The following is a 14,155-nucleotide window of genomic DNA, read 5'->3' as shown; positions in this document are numbered from 1 at the left end:
TTGGTATAAATTACAGCTGCAGGCTTGTCACAAAATCACTTGTCTTAGACCTTTGTCTTTCACGTATACCTTTGTAAGAACAAAGATATATTCTTTAGTTCAGTTTTTAATGTGGCCATATGGCTGGCAGAAAATCAGCTAATATCTAATGGTAATAAGAATATAATAAATATTAACAATGGAAAATAATTTTTTGTTTAATGTGTTCACTATTTCGTGTCTCTTTAATTACACATTTTAATAGTCATTCATGAAACATTTCCTGCTAAAATGACGAATTTAAGTAAAAAATATTGATCAAACTCCCCCTTTCCTGTTGGTGAGTGATCCTTTTATTTTCCTGTTATTCCTGTGCTTTTCCTGTTATTTCCTGTGATCTGTCTTGCATCCACTAATATTACTTTAATGTTTAAGTAGTTTAATGATCTGTCGAGTAAAATATTGAAAAAGCAGATGCACTTGAGGTTAATAGATTTTTTTTGTACTTTCCTCAATTGAAATTGCATGAACATGGCCAATTTAATATTTGGAAAAATTTCAAACAGTAGGCTATACTGATGGAGATTCCAAACATCATTCAGTTGATTTTAAAGTAGTCCACATAGTTTTTCAACATTACACTCCAATAGGAGTGTAGAGCATAAGAGCAGAACACGTCCATCGCCAAGAGGGGAGATTGTGGGGAATTTTCCCTGGAGGGGGGATGAAAATCGGGAAAAGCTTAAGACACTATTCTTCATTTTTGAGGGGAATTGGGTTCTTCGAACCGATTCAGGGAACCCTCCCGTGCAAATATTCCCATCATGATAGTAGCCACTGGGAGGTAACCACTCGTCACTTTAGTCTTTTCTAGAAAGTCCATTATTTTGATAAAAATTTAAAACGACACAATACTTAAACAACTTTCTTTCATAGAATAGAAACAAAGCCTGCGGTACGATTTATACACTTTTCTTAGAAAATATATTTAGGACCTTATTCCTGTTAAAACAAACACCAACTGAAATTAAAACAATTTCTAAAACTTGGCCAAGTCTGATATCCTGAGCTTCCTGACTATTCTCTGTTATTATAGTGTGAATAAGTCCGCCCAGAACAGACTGATACACAGGAATAGCCTTCAGTCACCTGGATATAAAGTTTTTAAGATTTTCCCAATATTTCGCAATATTTTCTATACGATCAACCTATTTTTATTTTTATTTTTCAAGGTCGTTCCTCCCTTCCCCATTGCCATCAGCTGTTGTAAACAAATACGATACGCTTAAAAGGCTTGTAAACATGCATAAAACGGTTAGTTCTTCACGTTGATAACAATTTCGAAAAAAAAATTAGAACCATATTTATTCTATAAATTATATAAATTCGATATTTATTTCAGTTTTTGATTCCTTTTGCTCGCTATCAAGTCAATAAGATAGATCTTCTTTTTTTTTTAATCAGACTGAAACGCAAGGCCTATGTGTAAGCCTACATGATTAGAGACGGGCAGAGGTTTTTCTTTGATTTGGATAGCCTGTGGGAAGTTTTCAAAATTAAATGTGACATCTTTATCACAGAAAGTCAAATTAAAATGTTTGTCAGAGTTGCACAGCTTAGATGCCAATATATGGGTATCTAAGCTGTGAAGAGTTGCGATCTCAAAGAACATATGAAGCACACTATGATGCTAATATGATTATTACCGAGATCTTTTACACATTCTCTGTTCAATCTTTTGGTTTAAACATCCATAGCTGCCATTTTCACACGGTCTATTTCAAGTTCACTTAAAATGTATTAATTATGCTGCTTCATAAATAATGAGTTTTAAAGTCAGATAAATAAGGATGACATTTTTTCGCAACTGATTATACCAATGCCAAAGGATATAAGCCAAAGCCAGATTCAAGCAAAAAACCACTTATAAACAAGTGTGCTTTTTCTGAATTGGCTAAGCGCCCAAAAATACGCCAAATTGAAAATATCACTCGTTTAATAAAAGGATTGCTACAACTGTGCCTAAGTTCATTAATTATATTACGAGCTAATAGACAAAATTAAATGGGGGGGGGGGGTACTTTGATTTACGCAACTTCTAACAAAACATGTTATGAAATGAACAGAGTATTATTAGACTTTATGCTTGAGCAGTATCTAAAAAAGAATCAAATGTATGGCAACAGATCCACTGGTTTAAGGAACTGTAGACCAGAAATAAGCACTGGTTGCAGCTTAGGAGAGCAGAGCCTCGCAGAAAAAACAACTTGAAAATAATTAAGAGAATTCATAAATATTTAAGGTTAGCACACCCACTGGCGGTTTTTTTTTTCTTGTGCCCTCTTTCCCTGTTCTTTCTTTTTTACTGTTTTTATTAGAATAAATTTGTCAATTTGAACAATTAATGGTACACTTTTCACATTGCCCCCCAAGATTTTGTTCATTGGCACACTTGTCACATTGGCCTCCCCCAAGATTTTGCTCTAGATCTGTCCCTGAGTATACCCGAATGTGACTAGATCCAAATGCTGATTTATAGGTGCCCTTGAAAATCGAAATATACTAATAAAATAGCCACATCTTTGCAATAATTTTACAGTCGCTCTCGAGTCCAGCTAGTTCGATTCTCGCAAGAAAAGCTTTCACGGAATACAAACTCCCATGAGAAATATGGACAGATCAGACTTGTAGTAGAAAAAACAGAATCCTTCAAATTTAAATCAACTGTTTCAACGCCTATTTAGTGCCCCATTAAGTGTGTGTGAGGGGAAGGGGACAATTATATTTTTGAAAGGATATTTTGCAAACTGTGTAGGTCTATCTACTGATCTTTTAAGCTTCCTCTATCATTAAAGTCACTTTTTGAATGGTAAGAATTATATTTCACGGAGAAGGGATAGAATTTAATAAATTTTTTTGCCCGGAATCGTTTCGACAAAAAGCGAGAGAAAAGCAGGCTGACTGGAAGTAGATGGAAAATGAGGGATTGTTTTCATCTAGACAGAAATCAATTGTATTCTTTGACCCTCAAATTGTCCAAGAACTCCAAGTACAGCGAGCTGAAGCAGATACGAATGCAGGGAGAAGTCCCTCCCCCCTCGGACACAATAAAGGATTCCAAATTCGAGCAATTTTTATCCCAATCATCAATATTTTTTTATTACTGCTCTTCCCCCTCCCTAAAAAGAATTTCTTCGTGCGCGCCTGAGCTGATGACATTTTCCTATTGCTTAATTTTTTAACGGTACCATACCAAATGTAGATCATTTTCTGGGATAACCAACTAACATTTCTTGATACTGATCAGGTTCCAAAGTATGAAAGGGTGTGGTCAGTTTATATCGACATAACACGGTCCAAGTCTAAATAACCTGGCAAGATAAATTAAATGGGTCAGCTTTGGGTTTATTGAACTTAAATAATTTTAGTGTTCTCGAATTTGTAAACAATCATGCTTTTACTAGGCGAAATGGAATCAAAAAAATATACCTATATTTAAGCAGGTTCGATAGAATAATTACAAAAAAACCTAATTTAATAATACGTATGCACATTTACATTATATATATTAAATATTATAATATTATATATATTATATTATATAAAATGTTTTATAAATGTTACATAACACATTATATAAATATTATAATATTATATAATATATATTACAATATTTAAAAAAAAATTATGTAAATATTCAAAATGATTTTCCATTATCTGTATCTTTTTCCTTCAAAATATGTGGATTATATTCTTAGTCTTACAAACGAAGAGGCCAGCTTTGCAATCAAAATATGATTCCAATTTAGTTGAAACACTTGGTTTACATTATAAATGCATATTTGGGGTCCAACATGTGACGACGACGGGGGAATCTGGTTTATTGTTGTGGAAGGGTCTTGGAAACACCTGCCTCTTTCTATGAAGGTCACGAAATTTGAGAATGTATCTAGCCATAAAAAAGATGATCTATGGATCCCAATGTCTGTCGTTTTCTTCCAGTTGGAAATTAAAGACTAGAGGAAAACAAGTCTAGGAACAATAAACTCTGTTAATCGTATTTCAAAGCCATAAAGTACTAAAGACAGTAAAATGAAATTTACTACTGCTACTCAGGGCCGTATCCAGAAGTTTTGTTCAGGAGGGGGGATAAAAACCTTAAAAACACATCAAAAATTTTCTTATATACAGTTTTGTTACGTTTTTACGATTCAGACAAACATTTCGAGGGGGTTCAGACCCCACAACCACTCTGTATATGGCTTTGATGCTACTACTACTGTTAGCAACTCACTGCAGCATCAGGCCACCTGAGGTGAACAGCTGCACACGCTCCTCTCCATTCCAATCTATTTAAAGCACCTCTTTACTTCCTCCCAAGAAGTTTAAGTTTCCCTTGAATCCTTCCTTGCGATCTCTTCCTACCCCGTTCGGGGATGATCTGCTTTTCGTTTGGCTCTAGAGGGATGGCCGAAAAGGATGATATTTGGCTATCGATCCCGCAAAAACTGTATTAGTCATCTCAACAGTCTGGTTGTTTGAATTAGTTTTAGGGGAGACCATAAATGTCTTAACTAATCAGAAAAATCAGGGATTGTATTTTCAACGAGAACATTTTTTGATGCAAAACTAAATAAAAGAAACAAATATGGGTGAGAAGCCAGCAAAAAATAAGCTAAAAAAGCATGAAACAAACAGCTTAAAGCAGGTTTAGCTTTCCTTTGGAGGTATAATAGTCTCTGGGAATCAGTAGATTGTTACTATTTGAACTTAACAGACAAAAAGCGCTGTCGAACTATAATAAATAGTTTTGCGTATTTATTTTAACGATTCTATTTGACAACACTGACGAAGATGTGGTAGTACTCCCCTAAGAGCTTCATAAATTTGAAACAACCAAACGAAAGATCTTAAGAAATCGCGGTTTTCAGGTAAGAAAAGACCCTAAACGCGTTCAGGGGGCAAAATTGTTATTACTTTGACGTCCTTAAGGAGGCCCTAGACGGTCAATCATTTTGATCAAAAGTTTCCGTCAATCGATTGACGTGTGCTTTAATCGACCTTCAATCGATCTTTCAGTCAACCCTTCAATCTTGACCAAAGCTAATCTAACACATTGCTTTTGATCAAAATGATTGAGTCATTCAAACTTTCTATCAATCCCCGTCAACGCCTGACTCAAACGTCAAACAGGTTCCTAGATGGTCAATCATAATTGATTTACGGAAGCTTTTGATCAAAATGATTGACCGTCTAGGGCCTCCTTTAGAACTCTTAAACATGGTTCTAATCTCTTTATGCACTATATCAGGTATATATGCAGATTTCAACTGCTCCAAAAATCTTTTTTAATGCCCCAAGAGGGTATATAAACCTATGGTTTGTAACCCCTGCTATAAAGCTATAAAAATTGGCAAATTCGTATCCATGTTACTTAAGGGCCACGGATGAATTAAAGCCTCGAGGCTGAAACTGTTCGTCGGGCTTAGATCCCCGTAGTTTCAATCCTGTACAATTAGTATGTAGGGGAGGTTTTCTGGAAGATGGGTAAGATCACAAAAGACTGATTTCGTGAGTCATAATTTTGACGGGATATTCTGCGCACTAGTCTCAGGATATGGTGCCCCACGGGCCCAGTACTGGCACGAGGGACGATAATTAAATCCTTCTTATCGCTTTCAATATAAAAAAAAAAGTTTGTGGAAACTCTCAAAAATACTCACAATTAAGCCATTGGGCCTTAAACCTAATTTTGAAGCCTCAGTCCAATCCCCCAAAATTTCTTGAAGGCATTTAAGTCCAAATCCAAAGATCGACTTTGTTAAATTTTCCTCTTGAATCATGGACCAAAATCGAGGGTAGTGAATGGAAAAGGTAAAAAACAAATAGTGCGTGAAATGTCATAGAAACATCCCAATTTCAGAAGTTTCACTGTCAGTCTACCACAATTGCGATAAGGATATGCGCGGTGGAGATAGCGATGGAAATGTGATACCATCTTATTTTAAATGACCTTAACCGCAGCATAAGTATATATTTTTATTCTAAAAACGATAAAAAAATTTACCGACTCTTGGTTTGACTCAGAGTAAAACTTGATGTATGTCATATACTATTTATGTAAAATCACAGACACCAAATTCCCCCTTCATATTTACGTTTCTTTAGATGGGAGGGGAGGTGGGGTGGGAGAGGCTGGTAGTAGGTTGTGGTGAGAAATTCAGAAAAAAATTTGAAGGTTAATTAACTTTTTCTTTTTTTGTGAAAAATGATAAATTAGTTTTTGTTTCAATATTTACTGAATAATTTTTATGTCAATAGGTGGTTAGAAGATACAGCCCCACTGGATCTGTTTATTGTGCTTTTCATATGCAAGCGAAGAACTAAAAACCTATTCCAAAGCGGGGGCAACAAAATAATTCCACAAATTGATTGTGCGTCAAAAACTGCGAATTAGCGTTTGCTCTTTACGTTTTTTTTATGTCTTTATTTTTTTGTCTCTTTATGTTTGACCCTCCATGGTTCCGAAAACACCTTTCTGTGATATTTTTCCTGAAAATAAGCCCTTTTTAATATTTCCATCGAAAAAACAAATTTCCCACAACCGTGATTTTGAAAAATACAGTTGCCCCTCTTCAAAGCATTTCCGTGAACTGGCGCCACTACCATCTGCATCCTTAATACTGTTTAAAGTAATCCAATCTCACTGGTTCAATCAAGTCCGTAAGGATGTAAACTTGATTTTGATTGGTCTATCATTTTTATCAGATTAATAACAGGGGCACCAATTCACGAAAATGTACAACGAGGCAAGGATTTTTCAAAGAAAATACAAAAACGTATTTCAACAACTAGGGAGGCGGTAATTTTTCAAAACCTAAGAAGGAACAAAATCTAGGGGCACAATCAACCCCCTATCTCCCAACTGGAGCCCCAAACCAATCATATGCCTTTTTAAATTTTTAGGCTAACGTTTTTATCTCATATGCAAGTATTCTGCTTGCTATTATTCTGCAGTCTACGATTTTGATGTTTCAACCACATATAACTGTTTTTCTATCATTCGATTGCACATATTCAGCCCTATACATCTACCGAATTATAATTTCGAATTTTCTTAGCCTTTTCCTTAGATTCAACAACACGTAAAGAAAATGGTTTAGAATTATGGAAAAGGTAGAATAATCTGAACGCTTAAGCAAGTTTCGGTCAAAGCAACGTTCTAAGCAATATCGTAATTCTGACTCGGTGACTGGATCCTTCAGAAATTAACGAATTCAGTGATGAGTGTCCCAATTTTTCGGTGCAAGTCAAAACTGTAGCCTTAACGTAAAACTGCACATTCCACACACAACATATACCTTCATTAACAAATTTGACCTCAAATAGGTCTTTTGATGAGCTGAAGATGAAACGACTTTGTGTAGATCTAAATCAAACTTGTTACTTCGTGTTATAGCGACCACACCAAAGAAGTGAAATTAGGTTAATTTCAATGAAATATACCAAAATATAATGAAAATATAATGGTTTAGAAACAAAATTATGGAAAATACAACAGAGAATTATGGAAAGCAGGCCACCCAGAACGCATTATATTAAATACCTAACCTAATCACCTATATATATATATATATATATATATATATATATATATATATATATATATATATATATATATATATATATATATATATATATATATATATATATATATATATATATATATATATATATATATATATATATATATATATATATATATATATATATATATATAATGGTTAATTATTATATACCTACACTGTTACCGTTTATCTCGCACAAGCTAAGCTGATTATCTCTGAGTGGACACAGAAAACCGGTTACAGATCAAGAATAAAGAGTGGTCGCTATAACAAGTAAATACCTCGAATTTGTTTATTTAAAAAAAAAATAGAAGCAATAATTGCCTTTGTTTCGACTCGCAAAGTCAGCATATATAGGCTATTACTCATTGATCCATGATTCCTGCAAAATTTTGAGGTTTTACAAAAATTATAGGGTTTTTACAAAATTACAGAAATTTCAATATAATACTAGCATGGTCTACACTTATTCACTGATGATGATGACTAGCCAAATGATGACCAATCACTTAGCTCACTAATAATACGGCCATCAATATGCTCTGTGTGATAACTTCGAATACCACACTGCCTTTCCATGACGAAAGTAAAACAGTTCAAATAGGGATGAAACCTTTTTATTGACAGTGAATAGATATAAAATTATTTAACTGGATATTTCGAACACATATACAGTGTTCATCATCAGCAGTAAAACTAAAAAGTAAAATAATTAAAATAATTTTAAATAATTTTAACAAGTAAAGTTAAATAATTTTATATCTATTCACTGTCAGTAAAAAGGTTTCATCCCTATTTTGAACTGTTTTACTTTCGCTCTGTGTGAATTCAAAACTTTTTTTCCAAAAGAGACTTAATAACCTGAAAGGCTGTAGTTTTACGAATAGTCGATAAACTGGATAATTGAGAGGTCCCATAATTCCGGTATCTGTCGCTGATTTTTTGGGCACCTAATTTCAAGTGGTGCGGATACAGGGTCGGGAGCAGGTGCGTACGCAAAAGTAAGCGGTTTTGGGCCCGCTTTGCGAAGATAGGGAAATTGAATAAAACAGGGAGGAAATTATAGAAGAGTAGTAAACGTTTTTAAAACAGGTGTTTGGCCAAGTCTGAGCGTGAACTCCAGGAAGAATGTACCAATACATTGATAAGCGCGTTTAGGAGACTTGGGACCAGGGGAGCCCTTGAAATGCTATTTAAAGGACAGGGACCCACGCAAAATACCTTGAAAGGATTCAACAAAATCCATAAATATTTAGGTAACCCCAGTCCTTTCTAAACTCCCACTCTATATTAAAAAAAAACAGCATTCGTGGGATAGTAGGCTAAAGCTCTGACCTTTAGGGGGGTCAAAAGAATTTTCCAAGGGTATATGGCATAATACCTCAAAAACTTCACTAGGGAGGAATCTTCGGTGGAAACACAACGTAATTTGATCTTTCAAGAGTCCAAATTGTACTAAATTGTGTCTAAATTGTACCTACACCAAATACTTGTAACTAGAGAGGGGATCGAAAAAGGTAACGGAATTTAATTAAAACTCTGTGAGTTAGTTTCTTAGTCTGACAATTTGATTTGTCTCTTTAGTCCCTTCTAACTAGGGACAGAAGATACAAATCAATCGACTAGCACCTAGGGCCTAGTTACTAATCTTTTTGTCCCTAGACTATCCAAATTTTTCTAGCTTTGCAGATACATCACCGGCGTTGCCAGTTCATTTTCTTTCCTTGTATGATGCTTATCTTTTTTATAGTTAATTACAATGTAAAGCTTTCTCAGACCTCACTAATCTAGAGCAGATTACCAATGTATAGAGTACGGTATTCTTTCAAGGCCATGGAAAAAGGTTTATGCCTTTTGAATTTCGGATGATCAAGTTTCATTTCATCGAGACTTAGAATATCCCAGAATAATAATGAATATAATAATATAATTAAGAGTTATTAAAATCGACTGGCATGAAACATAAAGTGGCTAATAGTATGACTCGTTAGTAATACAAGAGACAGTTTTCAGTAAAAAGGGGTTTTGTATTTCATAATCAGGGCTAAAATTTAAAAGCAAGTTTTTCCTTACATTTTCCTTAAATTAAAAAAGAATCTGAGTTTTGCACAAGTATTTAAAAAAAACGAATCGCACAGAAGCCAGTTTTACTCAAAAAGCTATTGAAAACATAATTTATATGCACATGATAAACCAATTACTTTCTAATAAATACCAAAACGTATTCGGTAACCGTGATACCCATATTAAAAGGAAAATCCTGCTTATTCATTAGAGCGGTGTTGTATATAAAGAAAAGCGTCATTTTAATTATTCTCTTATCAACAGCCAAGACAATAAAAATATATTTTTCAAGGCAAGAACTAGCGATAAATTGTCTCGTTTAGAACAGCAAAATTTCCTTTTTTCTACAGGAACAAGTTACGGTATACCCCTCCTCCAGAAGTATCCATACCACACAGGGTGAATATAGAATCTACTTAGGGGTGGGTATAGCTGTTGAATATTTTCTCTGTACATACCAATTTAACCTGTACTGTACAACCTTCATATTGGGTATATTCAATTGACTTATTCCATGTTTCTGTGGATAGTGCTCTCACCGTCCTTATTCTCGGTGAGGTATGCCCATTACAGGTTTCAAGGTTAAAAAAAAACAATACATAAAACTTCATTATAGCATTTTGTCACAACTGAATCATTCAAGTCCAAGTCTTGGCCAAGATTGGCAAAAAAAAAGTAGCAAATTGAGACCCATAGTCACCAACATTATCAGGGCTGAACCTTGAACCCTTTCGCGAGGCATATAAAATTTTGGTTGTTATAGGTGGACCAATATCATACTACTGTTCCAATACTACTACCGCATCTACTACAACTCGCTGGAACACCAAGCTGTCTGAGACCAACAAAGCTACGCAAGCTCTTCCTCCATCCCGATCTACTGAAGCTTCCCTCTTTATACCTTCTCAAGGCGTTTCAGTTCCCCTTCAATCCTCCCTTACACTCTCCTCCCACCCAGTTAGGGGATGATATGTTTTTCGTTTGGCCTTAGAACTAAAAAAAAGGTAAAGGATACGGCATTAGACTTCACAGTCCGTACCGGCGGTGCTGATCTCCGTTTCTTGGCCCTTCAGCCAGGAAGTGCAATGGGGGGTTGGGGGCCAGCCATCCTGTGCTTTCGCACACCCTTCCTGTTTACCTTCCCCAGATTTCTCCAGGTACCCATTTAGAGCTGGGTCGACTCTGGCTAAGCTTACAGAGTCACGCCACTGACCCCCGTCCCAAACTGAAGAATTGGGTACACTGAGATTCGAACCCGCGTCCTCTCAGACAAAGGATCCGAATCCAGCGCACCAACCCACCCAGCCAGGACGGCTTTTAGAACTAGAACTAGCCCTAGAACTAGTTAGCCTGTTAGCCCTAGAACTAGATGGTTGACCAAAAAGAAAAGTTTTTGGCAATCTACCATCCTTCATCCACAGAACGTTTCCAAGCCATTTCAACCTTTCTTTCATTATAGCCCTAGCAAACGGGATAGAACCACATTTTTCATATAGCTCACTGCTTGAAATATTGTCAATGAGTTCATAAGTTTTCACCAAACTAATATACAAATATTGTCAATGAGTGAGTCACCAAACTCATCTTTGGTGATATCTTCGACGCCTCACAAAATATCATCACCTTACACACTAGTCCTATACTCCAGCCAAAGAACAAGGCTCAGTGGTATCAACAAATAGTCATCTGAATACATGACACCCAAAGCTTCTAGGGCACAAGGCCTTATCCGAGGGAGGGGAGGTGCTTGCCTCCATGCCCCGCAAAATGTTTGTCCGACTCGTAAAAATGTAACAAAATGAATACAAACAAATTTTTGAGGAATTTTTTGCAACCCTCTCCCCCCCCCAAGAAAAAAAAAATCATGGATACCGACCTGTAGGACATATGACTCTTGTCTGTTTGGAATTCTGTTCAGAATCTGTTTGGAATTATCTGAAGTTAACTTCTCGAGAGAATAAGGGCACAGTCATCTTACTCATTCTGATTAGCAGGGGGCTCATCCTAATTGATTTTTGACACTGAGAAGAAGTGACCCCAAAACTACAGTACCCTATACTGAAAACTAGAGAAACAGCTGTCCCTAAGAAGCCCCCTTGCTCATACTCATACATTTACAGGTTCTGATACGTATGAAATTACGGGCAAAATAAAATAGTTTGTTAAAAAGCTAAGGACTTTACATTTAAACATTAGGCCTAGTTGGCTACTTTGGCAATTAAACACTAAATATCATATACGTTTTCGCTATACGACTAAAAAAAACTCAATTTGTATCTTTTTTTTTCAGTAGCCTATTTTCTTTTAATCTAGTTTGATAATTCCAATTATTTTTGGATATTATTATGGCAAATACAATTTTTTTTCGGAAATCTTGTTGCACTAATCCTCTTGTAAACTAGCTGCAATGACAATAAAATGCTTAGGCTACATCTATTTAGTTCTTAACCAAGTTAGTCTATTTAATTAATTTTTTAGGCGTTTTCAGTTTAATTGAATCCCCCCCCTCCTTTTATGTAGCCTGGCCCAAACAATAAGTTTGCTGGGTTTTATTTTTCAAATTGACATTATACAAATAGGCCTACAGTCGATTTGATAAAAGAAAAAAAAACATCAAAACAATAATACACAAACAAAAAAAAACAAAAAAAACAAAACAAAACATAAAGTTTGGCTATATCTAGACATTAGGTTCTTTCAAGTCTATATAAACAACATTTTCATCAATTCACAAAGATTTACTGTGCAAAGCAAACAGTATTTTACTATTATTATTTTTTTATCTAGTGGGGCACATTTGTCATTTTTTCATTGAGAAAAAGGACAGGCAGAAAAAATCTAAAGTCTAGGCAGAAAAAATCTAAAGCGGTCACATGCCCCCCCCCCCTCTAATAGACACAATGATAACGAATCTCTCCAAAAATGAGTTATGAAATGTTATTTTCTATACTCCAAGTACAGTTATTAATTCAGAAACAAAACAACGTACTTTGGTTATGCTGAAGGAAATTGGTACCTAGCTATCCTAAAAAAAAAGTCAAATTTACAAATTTACCCCAGAAAATTCCTCTAAATGGTACTCCATCGCCATCATAGCCATATTATCCTCTATCTAAGTCTAAGAAAAACAACTAATCAACTGATAAGAAGAGCTTATTGTTTAATGAAAAACGGAGCCTTGAGGAGAGCGCGCCAAGAGAAAACCAATCAAAATCCAGAGATTGCCATATTATGACGTCATTTCAAAAATATAAACGAAAGTGAAAATATTTATAAATAATAAAAGTCAAGAATTTTCACGGTCACCAAACTTTAAAAGGTTGAGGACGGGCTATCCGTCGGTCTAATTGGGATTAATTGTGAGCCTTTGCTAATTTGCCAATGTCAGGCTTTGGTGCTTCGAAGGTTATGACTGTCTGTATTGTAACAGGCAATAATACCTTGTTATAAAATGGTAATGTCTTACTCAAGGTGCAGACAATCATGTTTATGCATGTAGACAATTTTTATTTTGTTCTCAGATGATTACTGAAACATAAAGTGGCTTAGACTTCAATTTAGACCTTAAACTAAAATTCATATGAAAACATAAATTGAAATTCAAATTAAAATCCAAGCTTGAATTTAAACTCAATTCAACTGAAAACTCAAATTGAAATTTTAAATATAAAATTTTAAATCTGAAATATATGCATTTGAACACTTTATCAGTGACATAAAAAAGTAGAACCCAGAGAGCGGGGTTGCCGCTAATTGTAACTGATCACAGGCTGCTGGTTTTTCCTACGGTGATGTTGCAACCGATTGTTTTCAGAGCTTGATTCAGCTATTCAGAATTTTTCTGAAATCTATGCTAAAAACTTTTTTTCGAATAAAAGTAAAACATCTTTTTTTAACTTAAACAAATACCATCCTCTATGTGACATGGGTTTTGTCCAGGGCCGTATCCGGGTTTTTTTTCTTGAAGGCTTTAGAAAACGCATGAAAAATTTGTTTAAATTCCTTTTGTTACGTTTTTACGAGTCGGACAAACCTTTTGGGGGTTTCCAAAGGCTTGGAAAAACCTTTCCCAAACCTGGGGAACCAAAGGTTCCCCAAAACCTTTGGGGAACTCCAGGAGAGTTCAAATTCTCCTGGATACGGTCCCAACCATATAAAAATACGCAGAGCAGTTCAAATGGAAATCCAAATAGAAAATCAAAAAGAAAGTACAAAATCAAAAAGTATACAAAAACAAGAGAAGTAACTTTCCAATAAAGCATTTCATGAATATAACGTTTAGATTGTGTTTACCAGAAAGCTCAAGAAATAGTGAATTATATGTGTTGCGCCATTGAATTATATACTTTGCGTAGTCACCAATTAGTGGGGACCAGGGGTCTTAGCGCCATAGATTAAGAAATTCTTTAAGGGGTTTTTGTAAAAAAAAAGCCCTAGATTTCACATAACACTTTTTTGTGCTGGGAAACTCATAGTCTAGTCTG

General features: G+C 35.1%; 1 protein-coding gene across 1 annotated transcript in view; it reads right to left on the bottom strand.

Annotated features, from left to right (window-relative positions):
- LOC136028894 (mRNA decay activator protein ZFP36L2-A-like) overlaps positions 1–12,824 on the bottom strand; it is an 88,180-nt gene extending 75,356 nt beyond the window's left edge. The window contains exon 1 of the mRNA XM_065706856.1: positions 12,727–12,824. Coding sequence (XP_065562928.1) covers positions 12,727–12,771 — 45 coding nt within the window. The 5' untranslated portion in view covers positions 12,772–12,824. The remainder of the gene's footprint in view (positions 1–12,726) is intronic.
- Positions 12,825–14,155: the final 1,331 nt, after the last annotated feature.

Source organism: Artemia franciscana, chromosome 7 (assembly GCF_032884065.1).
Source record: "Artemia franciscana chromosome 7, ASM3288406v1, whole genome shotgun sequence".
NCBI classification, from domain to species: domain Eukaryota; kingdom Metazoa; phylum Arthropoda; class Branchiopoda; order Anostraca; family Artemiidae; genus Artemia; species Artemia franciscana.
This window is presented reverse-complemented; position numbering and strand designations above follow the sequence as displayed.